At 44.0% G+C, this 16427-nt stretch overlaps 1 protein-coding gene across 1 annotated transcript; it reads left to right on the top strand.

Annotated features, from left to right (window-relative positions):
• The first annotated feature begins 6202 nt into the window (after positions 1-6202).
• nelfa (negative elongation factor complex member A) lies at positions 6203-15683 on the top strand. The gene is made up of 11 exons (XM_056575435.1): positions 6203-6439; positions 7266-7437; positions 8234-8395; positions 8683-8772; positions 9307-9434; positions 10347-10416; positions 10628-10716; positions 11152-11263; positions 11599-11966; positions 12311-12410; positions 13171-15683. Exons 1-11 carry the CDS (start codon positions 6230-6232, stop codon positions 13353-13355), a joined length of 1686 nt encoding a protein of 561 aa, XP_056431410.1. The 5' UTR covers positions 6203-6229; the 3' UTR covers positions 13356-15683.
• Positions 15684-16427: the final 744 nt, after the last annotated feature.

The following is a 16427-nucleotide window of genomic DNA, read 5'->3' as shown; positions in this document are numbered from 1 at the left end:
CTGAAGAGGGAAGGACCACTTTCACTATCACAGTTATGTTTCCGAAATATGGGTAGTTTCCAAAGAATTTCCCCATTACGTTGACAAACCCCTCCCTCAATCTGAATCCAAAACGTTGAGCCCCAACAAGTCTCCTCGTCTTGCCATCAGAACATTAGTTCTTCCAGTCAGGATGAGTCAGGCCTTCTCTCTACCACTCATGTTGAAACGCAGAGTCTGAAATGAATCAACCGTAACGTAACCTTGAACTTGTGACTCAAGAATTTGTGACACAGGGATTTAGCTTTTTTACCATAAAATTGATCATGAGACTCAAGAATTCGTGACACCAAATAATTCTGTTCTAAATATATTTTATGTATCTTAAGACTAAATAATGGCTAAATGCCTGCATAGGAAAATGTACACCCTGTCACTCAGAAGTGGCAGAAGTGTACGTACGCTAAATGGTAAACAGTAAATGACACATAAAAACAAAATTAAAGATCCATGATGCTTGAATAAGAATTAAAGTCCAAATGCGTACAATAAGGACCCAGATAGTAGGCAGGAGACTTTCAGAATTTGAAAAACTCAGACAGTCTTCTGCCCACTCGATCTGGCTTTTTCAAACTGTCAGAATGCTGACAGCATTTTTATTTGTACAATATGTCAATTGTAGGATGTGATTTATTTTTATTTTAAAAAAAAATACGCTACACGACTACAGATATGTCTGGGTTATTTTGAGCTACAAGCTAGTTGAAATGTTAATGTTGTTTGGAACACAGTTTTGTATATATATATTATTTATATATTTATATTTATTTATTTATTTTTCAAATGTATGAGTCGTGCTCTCTGTCTCCCTCTTATGGTCGATGAAGTCAGCCATACGTGATATGACGTATTGATATTAGCGTCGTAACTATAGCTACGGCAATGGGGATCCTAGTGTGTGTGTGGGTGTGTATGTGTATGTATGTGACTATTAAAATAACACACCCTCATGTCATGTGGTGTGGAAGTCGCTGTGAGGGTGGCTTTAGACTAGTGGTCTTAGTCTGCTGCGGCTCTATATTTATGTTTACTTGGCACGTAATTGCATGTAAATTCAGGTTCTTGGCATTTCGAACTAATATTTACGATTCAACAAAGAACGGACATACCTCTACTCTGAACAATAAGTAGAGGGCCCGAGAGGAAATACATATGCATATTTAATGCCCCATTATTATGCATATCACTTATTCATGATGTCATGCTGCCACTGGTATCTGTAGATTCCTGAAGATTTCTTCACTTCCCTTCTAACACTTCAACAGTTAGGACGCTAGATCCTGGTGCAGTCACTTAGATTGACTGATACAACAATCGATTAGACGCTCAGTTTATAGCCTTGTTGTTTTTTCTCTCCACTTTCTCTGCTGCAGTGAGGAAAAAAATAAAATAAACTAAATTGACTATCATAGGTTGCAGAGGACTTCCTGCGAGATTACTGTAAACGTCACACCACAGTTCAAAACAGCCCTCATGCCAGTGTCAGCTCAGAGTTGATTTTAGGTTTGTATTTGACTTGCTATACAACTATAAAGTCAAAGCTACTCAGAATAAGACTGGGAAAAAAATAGCCCACATTCAACCATGCTCTTTGACTATTGGCTGAGAGATTCCGCCCCCTATAAATGCACAGTAGGCATGTCGGTTCTCACACACTCATTGAGAGTTGTCTCCCCCCCCCCCCACGCAAACACTGCATCAAACAGCTACATTGTGTGTCTCTATTAATGTGTAGAATATAGCCTATATCTATACTTTGCATTATGTACTATATAATGTGTCTTCATTTGTCGGACATGTCCTGATCTTGTTTCAAGCTTTGCATCTTTATTTTCCCATAACATGGAGGAGGAGCCCCATCCAGTATTGATGTGGAGGCTGATGATGTCACACATGGCGTGGTTTCTCCAGGCTTTCAGTGCAGTGGACACACCTTTATCCCCCCCCCCCCCCCCCTCCTTTCCCCAAGGTGACATTTAAATAACCCGCACCTTGTATCTTTCTCTCTCTTACCCACTCCCTCCTTATTCTCTCCCTTTCTCTCTGTCTCCCTCCCTTTACCCCATTCTACCTCACTCTCTCGCTCTCGTTCCCTAGCTATCTCATGGTTCCCTTAACGTCTGTGTCTCTCTCGTCTCCCTCACTGCCTCTATCTCATTCTCTTTTTCCTACTCTCCTCCCCGTCATCTCTCTTTCCCCCCACTGTGGGTGTCTGCTTGTGTGTGTGTGTGTGTGTGTGTGTGTGTGTGTGTGTGTGTGTGTGTGTGTGTGTGTGTGTGTGTGTGTGTGTGTGTGTGTGTGTGTGTGTGTGTGTGTGCGCGTGCGTGTGTGTTTGTGTGTGCATAGATTGAAGTTGAGGGAAGGAATGTTCGGGAGAGGGATTGATGTTATTGTTCTGTGTGTGTGCGGGTAATTATTATGTAAATATAGTTTTTCCAGAGATGAGTAAGGGCACAGAAATTCTAGTTGAATTCACCCATCACGATCAGTCCCTTTGTGTGACTGTCTGTGGAAGGACTGGCTCTTGTTTATGTATTGCAGTGCGGATTTGGGTGGGATGGGGGCAGATAATGCTATCTATAGCCTTTCGGTTTTCGTTTTTGTTTTTGAGGCCACTGCAGGTAAGATCAGTGGCCAGTAACTATCTGAAGCAGCAAGCGTGTTATCTTTAATGGCTGCGTCTATGTGTTTGATTATATCTGCTTGCTCTGCATTGAACCTACTTTTACAGCCCGTATGGGAATGGGATGGAGGAGGATACTGCATTATTGCGACATGGCCAGCAGAAAGTTTTGGTCAGGGTCGCCACCTGTCGGTGAAGATGAGTACTACAGCATAAAATCCACCGTTTCAGCCCAACCTTACTCAAACTTATTTGTAACTTTTTCCACTGCTACCATTTTGTATTAATCTATCCACTGCTCAGTAAACTCACATATTTATTTGCTATTCGGTCCGCGGAGAAAAGAAGAGGACTAGCCTTCTATTGAGTAAAATGTAATCCATAAGCCTCGTGCAATGGACACATTCATTCGTTCAAGGTCGATGTTATTTGGAAATGTTAATGGCCCTTTTTGCTGGCAATTGAATTGGATACGGGGAATTGGCTTTTATCCTCTGACCTTTACAGCCTACCTTTATACATTGATCATCAACTTTCTCCACCCCCCTTCCCTATTTTCTATATCAAGACCGAGGGACTTCCGATATTCGATATATTTGTTATTTTATTTTAAGTCTTTTCTAGAGGCTAACAGCGCCCCCTGTTGGCACAAACAGGCTACTGAACCGCCTTCAAATAGGGCAAAACAGGAGAAATCAGAAAACCTGTTGATTAATAGATTAATAGACTAGTAACTATGATGTGAACATGCTGTATACATATGAACAACATAGTGCACAATACACAGTTCAATGTATATTACTTTATCAAAAAACATACAGCACAGAAATCTGATAATCTAAAAAAGGAGATAGTGGTGCTATGTTCTATACATTATATAGATTATATAGAACAAAAGCCTACAACACTACCTGTTAAGGACAGTTTACGTGGCAGGATTTATGTACAGAGAATAACTATGATCCCATAATACTCACCCTATATTCTGTGGTAGTTTGTCTCTTAACTGTTTGAATTCCCTGTAAATCACCTTTGGTAAAACCGCTGGCTTAATGATTAAAATATTGATAGTTACTCCTGAATACATAAAAAGACATGACATAAAACATTTTATTTAAGTTCATTTTCCAAATAGTAACAACGTTTATATGCATAAAGTCTATATTTACATTCAGTAGATGAGGAAGAAAAGTGCTCTAAAATACATGCTACAGTTTCATGCTGAACAGAGATCAACAGGTTTCTTTCTTTGTAGATAAACAACGTTTTGTGAACAAAGCCTATACTTGGGGATGTTTTTTTCTTAATGCAAAGATCTACATTCTTTGTAAAGTGAACACATTCATTTAGCGTTGCGTTAAAAGTAGTCTGAGGGGGGGGGGGGGACTCGCTGGGTCAGCCAAGAAGCCTTGGTAAAGAAATACTATGGCTCCAAGTGAAAGCTAAAAAGCTACTATTTCTATTCACCTTAACAATAACATTGTCCTCAAGAAGACCCTGAGCGACTAAAGAATAACTTGGTGAGTATTGAAAAAAAACCTTTTATTTCAATCCATCTTATTCAATAATCATGTAACTATAATTTATAATTTAATCAACAAAGCTAAAGTGGGTTAAGAAATGACACAGACTTTTTGACAGTTGGTGCTACTTTTTTTTTAAGTGTACAAATGTCATAAACCTTTATGGACAAACTATGCACGACCAAAAGTCCAGAATGGATTCTCAAAGCGAGATCTCTGGTAGGACAACAGATAAACGAGTGAAGGACGATACAGAAATCAAAAGCTCCTATCATATCAAGGCTCGCAACAATGGCAACGGTGGAGTAAAAAAATAAGAATACCCTCAATCATCAGAAGTCGGATAACTCAACATAAATGTAAACGTTGAAACGAAAAAAATGGCTGGTGGGGTAAAGTAGCAGCCTTGGAATGTAATGCTCAGGCACACACATGCACACACACACACACACACACACAAAGAATAAGGCCGAACCAATAAATTCATGAATAAACAAATAAAAACAGGTGAATAATGGGGTTCAGCGGAGAGAGTTGGTGGGCATGCAGTCACACAGTGCCCTCCTCTCTGCCCTCAGAACCAACGTCTCCGTCTGGGAGGGGGGAGAAAATATGAATAACAAATTAATAATAAATCAAATGACAACAGGGTCATTGACCAGTGTTTGAAAGAACAATCCAGAGAGATACATGTATCATGTCTATCGGATGGCCTGGCTTTTTAGATAAATATTCACAATAGCACGAACAAATGAGAAAACTGTTTTACACATACTAATGTAATAGTGGAATAGGATTATACTGTTGATGCATAATTCTTACCCTTGCATCGAGGTTGAAAGCAGTCTTTTTTAGGTCTTGCAGTGCTCTCTGCATAAACTCAAATGCATGGCAATCCACGCATGGGCGACCTTAAAAGAATAATCAAATAGACGCGCTGAACGAAGAACATAGTGGGCCTGCTATAAAATTGCTTATTAGTGAGCACCCCCTTATAGTCGTACACCTGCTAAATAGGGATAGGCATCGAACAATATCACCTAATGAGCAACCTAGCCCTATCCCATATCACAATTTTATTTAGACAATATAAAAATGGAAGGAATAGAATTACTATTTATAGAAATGTTAAACACTCGTAATGTGTATACGTTGCAAGCTATACATCCACGTACTTTCGGCCGGGATAACGGTCCCCGTATCCTGGTCAGCATCAGTTGCCCCATAACAGAGAAGCAGCTGGGCCGCCAGTAGAATCACCACCGTCTGATAATACCCGGTTGATGCCATAGCGAGAATAACCTTAAATATGCAGACTCAAGATGATTAGTATTGCCCATATATGTAGCCTATTAAAAAAGAAAGAAGAATGAACGGCAATTGAAATAACGCGCTCGTATCTCAATAGCGAGCAGGCCTATCATGCTTTAGTACAAAATAACAAGGTAGGCCTACTACTGTTTAACGTGTGCCACGAATAAAGGATGAAATATATTGAGAAATATATATTCGAAATTCTACTCACGATTGGGATTTTATGGAAAACGGGGCCTGTACTAAATGGCAACGTCGAATTGTATTGTACAGGTCGAAAAGCGCGCATGCGTATACGAAAGATAACATTCGTCGCACCTTATTTTATTGAAAGCATTGGAGTCATCTTTTATTAAAACGGCAAGCATCCCTTTGACGGCAAGCATCAGCAATATGTACTGCCTTCAAACAAAAGTCCGTGTCACAGAATTACAATACATATCATACATATTTTTGGTCATTGCAATGATACTTGTTTGATACTTTCTTGGTTGTGTTAAACAAAAAATCAAAATATTTGTATATTTTTTTATTGAATCGGAGACACACAAATAGATAATCATCTAAAAGCTTCTTCTGAAAAGTCCTGTTTATTTAAAATTAATATCCTAAATGGGAGCAGAGAGCGCGTGTGGCTGGTGGCTGTACGCTCGTGTGGGTGGGGTCCTAACTAATGTTTTCTTAGGTGGCCTGTTAAAATGCCCGACCTCAAAGCGCTTCTTTTTCCAAGATGGCGTCGATGAAGGATAGCGACACTGGCCTGTGGCTTCATAATAAATTAGGCTCAACAGACGAACTTTGGGCACCTTCTAGCATTGCTTCTCTCCTAACCGTTTCAGTTATCGACAACATAAGGCTGTGTTTTTCCAGTTTGTCGCCTCCGGTGAAGCTGAAACTCCTGCTTGGTATGCTGCATCTTCCCAGGAGGACAGTTGATGAGGTGGGTTGCTATGACTGGCGGTGCAGAGCGAGCGCTTTGCTAACCCGGTGTTGCTATGACTGGCTGTAAAAAGCGAGTGCGAGTTTAGGTAGTGCTACTATGACCGTTGGTGCAGCGCGGGCCCTAGCTAGGGTCGTGTTGCTATGGCTTGGGGTGGAGGGCGAGCGCTAGCTAAGGTAATGGTGCTATGCTGCCCGCTCACACACACACACTGGCAGGAAGCTGTCCGCTAACGTCTCGTCACACAGTGCTGCGTTGCGCCACTGTGAAGCAGAACATGAAAATAACGCATCGCTGCAAAGTTGCTCTGTTCCTGGTGAATTAATCACGCCGTTATTTGCTTGCATATCCCAATTATTAGACGGTTATAATAAACAAGCTAGTTAAAAGGGCTACGTTAGCTGTGGTATTTTGCATTTGGTAGTGGCTGTAGTTAACGTCTTTGGGCAACTTATCTGAGCAACAGGCGAATCGGGAGGAAAAGTAAATTCGTGTTAATGTTACGATCCGATTCCACAGACGTTGTCGTTTTCGAGAGGTTTCATTTCAAAACGTTTCATGTTTTGGTTTCGCTTTGCGCGGACAGCATGTACGGACAACAGCCGCCGTAACGTAGCAACTCGACCGCCAGGATAACCCGCGATAACTGAACCGTGTGAACTTTTATTGAGTTATCTTCTCACAATCACAAATGCACGTAAAAAGAAATGCATGGTTTTGCTCTCCCTTACATGAGAGCAGAGAGCATTTGCAGAGATGTTATAATCAAAACAGACCATAATCAAAACAGTGCATCAGTCCCCTAATGTATTCTCCGTGCTGGCAGATGAAAGAAGCCCTCTCGGAGATCATCCAGCTAGCCACGGTGGATTCAGAGCCCTGGGTGTTGATGGTGGCTGATATTCTCAAGTCATTCCCAGAGACGGGCTCTCTCAATCTGGACCTGGAAGAGCAGAACCCCAACGTACAGGACATCTTGGGGGAGCTTCGCGAGAAAGGTACGCTTATTTTTGATTCACACAAAAACAACAATTGAAACTGATGTGTTTTGAACAAACTCGTGTACTCTGTTTTGCATTGTGAATAGAAATTAATGTATTTTCAGAAAACAGGAAGTTGACAAAAGTACAGTAGGGGGGGCTTTGTTTAATCAAATATGTTCGAGATTGTGCTTACAAATGTTTTGAGCATTACAAATTGTTATGATTAATATCGACTTTAGGTGAACAAGATTTCAACAAAAAAAGTTGAAAAATAATGATTATTCAGCAGTAATGCTCCCACATAGAAAACATTGGCAAGCGCCTATAAACCGGAAACCCAGTGCTGTGTTATCGCTCCAATAAACAAGAACACCTGTTGTTTTGCAAAGTTTCAATATACTCCCTGGAGAATTTTTTTGATTGGCTCACTAACTGACATTTATATATTCTGTTTATAATCACATTTTTGGCGAGGTTGAATGATGGGGAACGTATAATGTTGTTAACAGGGAAGCTAATATTATTACAATTCAACATGAATAATGTTTAATACTAGTCAATACTACAGAAAAAATGACTTATACAATTACATATTTCTACTTAAAATCGTATTGTTTTATAGAAGGTTGTACTGTGTTTAAATTATATACTATTTCCTGCATCCCACATTTGCTTTCTATGTCCCCCATGTCCACTTCCTCCACTTCCACTAACTTTATTCCCCACTTCCACTAACTTTGTTCCCCGCTTTCACTTCCTTTGTACCCCACTTCCACTTCCTGTGTCCGATGTTGACTTCCTGTTCAACCAGTTGGCGAGTGTGAAGCGTCGGCCATGCTGCCCCTGGAGTGCCAGTACCTGAACAAGAGTGCGCTGACCACCCTGGTGGGACCCCTCACGCCGCCAGTCAAACACTTCCAGCTCAAACGAAAGCCCAAGAGCGCCACCCTCAGGGCCGAGCTGCTACAGAAATGTACGGTCGTCCCTTCTCAATGAACACACACTTGCCTACCCTCACACCCTCTCTCACACGTCTTTTGTCAGGAGATGAATGTGTGTTATAATCTTGTACTGAATGCCGATGCACAGCCATAGGTTTAAAGCTTGGTCCCAGACTGGCTTCTTTGGTCTTTGCCTCCAGATAGCTCAGATCTGCTTCTTTGTTTCCCTATTGTTTTGCTAAGATGGTCAATTGGGATCGCTGGTGATGCATGTAAAGAGGATGCTAACATACCGCCGTCCCCCCCTCTTGTGTTCCAGCCACAGAGACTGCACAGCAGCTGAAGAAGACAGCCGGAGTGCCCTTCCACGCCAAAGGCAGAGGGCTGGTCAAGAAGATCGACACCACAAGTAAGATCCGCTGTCCTCATGCGTGTGTACTGAACGTTTTTTTCCCTCATACTGTGATGTTAAGGTTCCCTCCTGCATTGCAGAGCAGAAAAGGCAACCGAAATCCTACCGTCTGTCGAGAGATCTTTTGTTGGTTGCTTTTGATTTAAGTTTTCCCCCTTTGAACAATGTTAACGCAGTCAAACCTACTCCGTCCGAAACCAACCGGAAATGAAGCTTTGGTTCCCAAACGTAAATTAGATTTATTCCAAAACCTACTCCGAAGTCTTTAGTACGAAGTCTGCGGAAATAATAAAATAATAAATGTAATTGATCATAAATGAACTATCTGCGTCCATAATATCTCACGCCAGCAACCTGGTGTTGGAAACGGTCCTATGGGCTTCATATCCGTGTCTCTCCTTTAATACCGCAGGATCAAAGCCCATCGAGGGTGGCCAGGCGTTCTGGATGACAGACCTTCTACTGCATTGGTTGATGAAAGGTGACGCACCTCAACAGCAGGGTTGTAACCCCGGTGGTTTGTTCCCCCAGCTCCTCTCAAGGGGATACCCAAGGCTCCGTTCCGCAACCCCACCACCCCCAGTATGTTCAGCCCGCCCAGCAACCGGACCCCCATCGCCCCGCCCCGCACGCCGCTGCGCAAGGAGAGAGGAGTCAAGGTCAGCCTACACACGCAACACCAAAAGGGCAGGGGCTCTTCATATGATCGACGCTGCAGCATGTATCTTTGTCCCTTGTTCTTGTGGTAATCGTACATTGTCTGTTTTTTATGGTCCTTGGTTTTCCTTAATTGTTCCTGGTCTGTTTTTGTGGTGCTTGCTTTTCCCCAGTGGTTCCTTGTCTGTTTTTATTGCTCTCTGTTGTTCTCGGTGGTTCCTTGAATGTCTTTTATGGTGCTCTGTTTTCCTTAATTGTTCCTTGTCGGTTTTGACATGCTCGGTTCTATAATTGTGTAATCGTGTACTTGTGCTGGTGTGTTATCTTTGCCAGGTCTGCCTCGGATAAGAGATTGTAATCTCAAGGGATTTCCTAAAATAACAAGAACGACACATTGAATTACACATTAGCAAATTATTATTACATTACCAAATAATAGTGTATCAGTAATGTACGTTACACATTGCGAGTACCAATTGTGCATTGCATTTCAAATTCGACTCTGCATTACATATAACAATACATGCATATCATATTTTATCTGTATGTTATAACTCATAATTTACCATGTTTATTCATACCTTTTTGTATTCTTTCATCACATTACTGAGCTTATAGTTGTACATTTCTCTAAAAAGTATCCTTTTAAAATAACGGGTTATTTGGTGTTTGTTTCATAGAGTCTGATGCACAAGGGCCTGCGCAAAACCTAATTACATGATTCAATGTTTTATACGCTCGCTCCACAGAGTGTTTAAATACGGCCTTCAGCCTGCACCTGTATACCTGTGCTGTGAACGCAGTGGAGTGCATAGGTGGAGGGACTAGGGGGGAGAGAGTATTTGGTGTGTACAAGGTTGTTCTGGATCTCGTCTGGTCTCATCTTTAAGTAATGTCGTTGTTTTATTTCCCAGTTGCTGGACATCTCAGAGCTGGACATGGTGGGTGCCGGCAGGGAGGCCAAGAGGAGAAGGAAGACACTGGGTAAATTATCCACCAAATGTCCCCCTAGTAATAATAATACATTTCATGTCGTATAAATCTTTCACTTATAGCACCTTTTATTAAACGTGTTTACATGTGAATCTGCAGGTATTGTCTTCCAGGGCGACCAAACGTTTGTGTTTGGGTCAGTACCTGGCCCGTGAGTTCCTGGTTTGTGTATTGAGCCTCTCTTGTGAATTTTGTGTGTCAGAATTGGAGGCGGGCGAGAAGGCGGCCAAGGAAGACGCGGTGGTGGAGAACGCCACCCCAGACTACGCAGCTGGTCTGGTCTCCGCCCAGGTGACCCTCCTCTCCTCCTCTCCTCTGTTGTGGGAATGAATACTGTACTGCTGCTCTGGTTCAGTGTTAATCTGAGCACTTCTTAACTTTTCATTAGTTTCGGCTGTCCGTCTTTTCTTTTTCATTTCTGTTTTTAATCTCTCTAATCAAGTTAATGTAATTTTTTTATAGCCCTTAGTCACAATTACTCCCTACTCTCGGCCACATTTTATCGAGCCCCCTATTCCTGAAACTTGCTTTCTTTATTCAGTTTTCTCGTTGTGATTTTTCCCTTCTGTTGTTCCTTAACTTTTCTCACCTGCAAGGCCCTCTTCGGAATTAGCTTGTCGTTCCCCTTTATCTGGTTCTAAATCCCTTTCCTCCCTCCCCCACTATGCTGTGCTGACGGACCGCCTCCCTGTGTGTGTGTGTGTGTGTGTGTGTGTGTTGTTTCAGAAACTGGGGGCGCTGAACAGCGAGAGCGCCCTCCCCTCCACCAGCTACCTGCCAGCCACTCCCAGCATGGTGCCTTCCTCCTCCTACATTCCCAGCTCAGAGGCACAGCCAGGTCAGACGCACGCACGCACGCACGCACGCACGCACGCACGCACGCACGCACGCACGCACGCACGCACGCACGCACACACGCAACACACACGCAACACACGCGCAGAATAGACATGCACACCATCTGTGTCATAGCTGGAACTTATGTTCTAGATCAGTGTAGCGTTTACTATTTATCTATTTTACGATAAACTTCTATTATAAAACCCAGCAGCCAATTATATTATAATCTTGGCATTTTGCAGTCGTATAACTTTATCCCATAAAGTTTCTTTATTGGAACGCTTAAGAATCTCAGCAGTTTGGACCAAAACATGGTTTGTTTATTTCTGTTAGCCAATGCCGGTGGTTCAGGCCGCGACACCTTGCAGACGTCGCGGCAACCGGGGGAGGAGCCGGGCACCCCGGGCGGTGTGGGCGGGGCCAGCCTGCCGGGCCAGTACAAGCAGCGCACGGCCATGTACAACGCCGCCACCACGGCCGCCGCCACGGCCACGCCCAGCCCCGCCACGCCCGCCTCCCCCAGCACGCCCGCCGCCGCCACGCCCGCCAGCAACGGCCCCCCCGCCGCCGCCACGCCCGCCGCCGCCGCGGGTAACGGCCAGCCGGAGGCCCCGAGCCAGCCGCCCAGCACGCCGCTACAGACCCCCACGCCCGCGCCCACGCCGGCCCCGCCCCCGCCCAAGAAGAACCTCTCGCTCACGGTGAGACGCCCCCCCCCTCACAAGACAGGCTGCCTTGGTTCTTTGTACTTTGGGAGAAATTACTACTTCTTTAACGTAACATAATTCATTTGATTAATCCTCAGCGTTGTTCCATACGTTTCATTTTAGCGCTAGATAATTATAGAGATAGATGTATATTTTATTGATATCAAAGTCACAGTAGCTTGAAGACGTCACACACAACATACACACGCAACATAAACAAATCAAATATAATATCCACATGGATAATAATATGACAGCACAGCTGCATCCTTGCACGTAGGAGTAGCTCTCCCTGTAGCGGGCTAACCTCTGTGCCGTTGTGTCTCCTCCGCCCTCAGAGAGACCAGATGTACGCCGCCCAGGAGATGTTCAAGACGGCCAACAAGGTCACCCGGCCAGAGAAGGCTCTGATCCTGGGCTTCATGGCCGGCTCCAGAGGTAGGGCCCTCGCACGGCCGTCCACCGAGCTGCCCGTGTGAAAACACCACCCGGGGAAAGCCCCTTGCTGATCGTTGCATTTATAAATGTTGTTTATTTTGATGAGCCGTTAGGGGTTGGGGGGGTACCTCGGGCATCTACAGCTCAAGGACGACTACAGGCTAGACTGCAGACATCCCTTAAGGCTGGAGCCAAACTAATGGAATCCTTCCAACATGAATTGGGTATCCATGACATTTATGAGTTGAGTTGTTGCAGGAAGAGAACGGTGGGAACGTGAGGGATCGCTGGAGAGAAGAGAGTTTGTTCTGTTGAACCACAGAAAGCGCAGCTCGGTGTTATCTAAAATATTTGGGTGAAGGAGATTGGGTTGACAATAGGAAGAATTCCTGCAACGACCAGACTTCAGAGCGAGGCTTCTCCTTTTATTTCTCTCTGTAGGGATCTTCTACATAATGTTAGAATATATTCTGAGCCCGTCGAAGGCAGAAACCGTTCGCTTCTAGAGGAAACACATTGACGGGGTGCGATTGCCCCCAAAGGATTACATTACAGCCCGTCTTTGCAGATTACGGCTGCAGCATGCTCGCCCCACACTGAACCAATTTCACAACTGCTCGTCCCTTTCACTCAAAGGACTCGAGTTGAAATTCCCAAAGTCCTCCATTTACACGGCATGCGCCGTGAAACAAGCTCCTCATACAAAGTGCTGAGGGGGCGACGAGGCTGTACTGACCCCTCTCTCCCCCCCCCCCCCCAGAGAACCCGTGCCCGGAGCAGGGCGACATCATCCAGATCAAGCTGAGCGAGCACACAGAGGTGCTGCCCAAGGCGGACGGGACGGGCAGCACCACCATGTTGGTGGACACCGTCTTCGAAATGAACTATTCCACCGGCCAGTGGACGCGCCTCAAGAAGTACAAGCCCATCGCCACCACCTCCTGAGGCCCGGCCCGGCCGCCCAGAGGACCTTCTCACACACACACACACACACACACACACACACACACACGCATCCAAACACACATACACACGCGTGGCTGTATAAATACACAAACTGTACAGGAGACGCAGCGTGGTGACATGCCTACACTTTTCTTTGGGCCAAAATCCAAGCTCCCGGAAGTCCCTGCAGAGCCAAAGACGCAGACGACGGAGGAATCCCCTCTGTTTGTTGTTCTTCTGTTTGTGGGGGGGTTTATGTTTTGATTTCTTTCTCTCCCCCCGTCCCGTCCCCCGTCCCTGTTTTTATTGTTGGGTTTTTATGTTTAAAGTCTCTGAAGATTCCTGAATGTTCTCATGGGAGAGAATGAATGCAGGGGGTGGGTTGGGTGGTGGGGCGAGAGACGGAGAGTGTATTTGGAGGGTCATTTGTGGGTCGGGGGTGAGTTAAAGGTGAGTTCTCCTCTAAAGGAAGTTACTCTTTAATATCTGCTTGTGTCCCTTCCCCATAACTGTATGACACGAGCTGCAGTTTCTGTATCAACCGGAGACCTTCGTTCTCTTCCTGTTCACACAAACGACGAATCAGATGAATGAAATATATATACAAAGATGGCCGAAGCAAGCGTTGACAGCCCCAGAAGAGACTGATGCCGTGGAGATCCGTTTGGGAACTTTCTCAAAGTCCTTTGGGTTTCATCCTATTTTTTCAAAGAAAGGATGGAAATAAAACAAAACCGACTCCAGGGGGCGCTGTTCTACGTCTTTATTTGAGGGTAATGTTGGTTATGTTTCACTCTGACAATTGCCGATAGCCACCTTACCTTGTGTTTTTGTAGGGTTCGGTGGGGGGTTTATACCAACATGGTGGCAGATTTAGGGGGGAGGGGGATGTAGATTTAATGCATTGTAATTATATCTGTGTTAATCCTGCAGAGGCTTTAACTGGTTCCCGTTCGCCCAAGTTAAAAATGTTTTATTTTTAGCCAGTTCAGATGACCCATATTTAAGTGCCGATACACAAGATAATTGAATGTGGAAAATGTAAAAAAAAAACTAATGTCAACTTTTAACGTTAACTTAGGAACTTTATTGAAGTTCATTTACTTAACAAAACAATAAAAAGTGAAAGTTATCAAACATGCAAAAATGTCCACACAAATGATGTGTGTTCTGGATGTGTGTGACATCCACCTCACCCACAGCTGTCGTCATGGGTAACCAGGATCAACAAAAAGCGGTCAGCTCTGCTGGCTCAGGTCGCTTTCGCCCGGCCAAAAGTTATTTCAAAGGTTAAGTTGCACCAGGGTATAACACCAGCGACATCCGAAGGGGTACCTTGATTGTTGATTGATCATGGTCACGGTCACGGTCTCAGCGGTGCAGTGGAGTGCGCTCTGCATAACCCACTGGAGACAAGGGTTCAATTCCTGCTGATAATAACCATGGTAGTTTTAAAAGTAATGCTATCATGTCTATTGTCCTGTCATATATAACCTGACACTAATAATTTAGCAATCTCGATGGGGAGGTGGAGACAGCTGTGAGCTAAACCCCTGGAGACCAAGGTTCAAGTCCTGTTGATGTAGCCTACTCTGATGGAAGACTTAGTTCTACATCATGTGAATTATAAAGTCAAATATAACCTTTGAGATGATTTTAAACAGTGACTTGATGGTCCAGTGGTAAAGGCTGGTGATTAACACTCTAAAGAGCTATTATTTGAGTGTAATTTCTTACAAAGGCTGTTGGACCCGTCAGCTATTGGTGAGATAAATGAGTGGTGTAATATCTGATCTAGTTTAATTACAATGGATGACGGAGGAGAAGGACTGGATATGGCGGCCGACTTGTTGAAAAAGTCTTTTTCCGAGAAGGATTGTCTCAGAAAAACTAGAAATTGTGCAACAGTGACCACCAACACCGCAGCTAGCTGCTCTGTCCCAGCCGGGCAAAGGGTTTGTGCGGCACTTTCAATCCAGCAACTACGAGAGGTATAGTTGGCTGACAGCGTCAAGTGGTCATTGTAATCTGTATTGCTGGGAATGCTTGCTATTTGCAACGGATCGATGTGGTGTTTAAGATAAGATAAGATACAACTTTATTAATCCCCCGTAGGAGAAATTTGTTTGTTGCAAAAACAGCCATTTTTGGAGCCACTTGGTTTTTCTAACCTGAGTTGTCTAATTACAAAGTCGGCATTGAGACACCAAAGTACGGCGGGCCACTTGCATGCAACAGTCTTGTCGAAGACGTTCGGAGACACCCGAGTGGATTTCAACTCAATGAGCAAGTAAGAAGGGAAACAGAGCTCCACAACGAAATCGCACTTTGGTTGATTTGGAAAGAAGCACGTAGGCCTACTTTACAGCGTTTTTACTAAATGACGGAAGATTTTTGGCTGCATTCATGGACAGTCGGAAATTATAGAATCTGACATATTACGGACTTTTCAGCTTATGACTTGTGCGTTTTGTTGTGGTTGTTTTGGCTTAAAAAAAACAAAACATTATTCTTAAAGCCCGTTCAGTTGTCAGGGTTATATTGGGTGGTTACATCAACATGGCAATAACCCTGACGTCATTATTAAGTCATTTGAAAAGCGGTTTACTTCAGGATGATTGCATTGAAGGCCTTATGGTAAAAGTCACGGCCCGCCACAGCTAGAGAGGCTGCTGATAATAATCAGCCTACATAATGCAGGTTAACACCCCTCTATTAGATTCCACTTATCTATATCCATCTGGCTGGGTCTGAGGCTGCTATGGTTCGCTTCGGCACACTGACTTGACACTAACCATCTAGAACTGCTTGATAAGGGCTAACGTATCTAGAGGGAAAACAAAACGGAGCATTTTGTTGCAAGCTCATCCATGCTTCCTCTACCTTACTTAGAATGTTATTTTGCTTTCCGATGTAAGTTGCGCACTTTCCTTGCACATCTTTCCATTTGTTAGTAGCGTAGGCCTACGTCTTGTGTCCCCATGACTGCATGTTGCACGGCTTTAACGAAAAGTGACAAATTAAAAGACACCGATATGCAGACTGTCCCTCACCCTTTTCCTTTCCTCCCCC

The sequence above is a fragment of the Gadus chalcogrammus genome, chromosome 17 (genome assembly GCF_026213295.1).
Source record: "Gadus chalcogrammus isolate NIFS_2021 chromosome 17, NIFS_Gcha_1.0, whole genome shotgun sequence".
NCBI classification, from domain to species: Eukaryota; Metazoa; Chordata; class Actinopteri; order Gadiformes; family Gadidae; genus Gadus; species Gadus chalcogrammus.
This window is presented reverse-complemented; position numbering and strand designations above follow the sequence as displayed.

Coding starts and splice junctions, on each gene's coding strand:
- nelfa (XM_056575435.1), top strand. CDS start 6,230: ATGGCGTCGATGAAGGATAGCGACACTGGCCTGTGGCTTCATAATAAA. Junction 7,438..8,233: donor GGGGGAGCTTCGCGAGAAAG/GTACGCTTATTT, acceptor CTGTTCAACCAG/TTGGCGAGTGTGAAGCGTCG. Junction 12,411..13,170: donor CTTCATGGCCGGCTCCAGAG/GTAGGGCCCTCG, acceptor CCCCCCCCCCAG/AGAACCCGTGCCCGGAGCAG.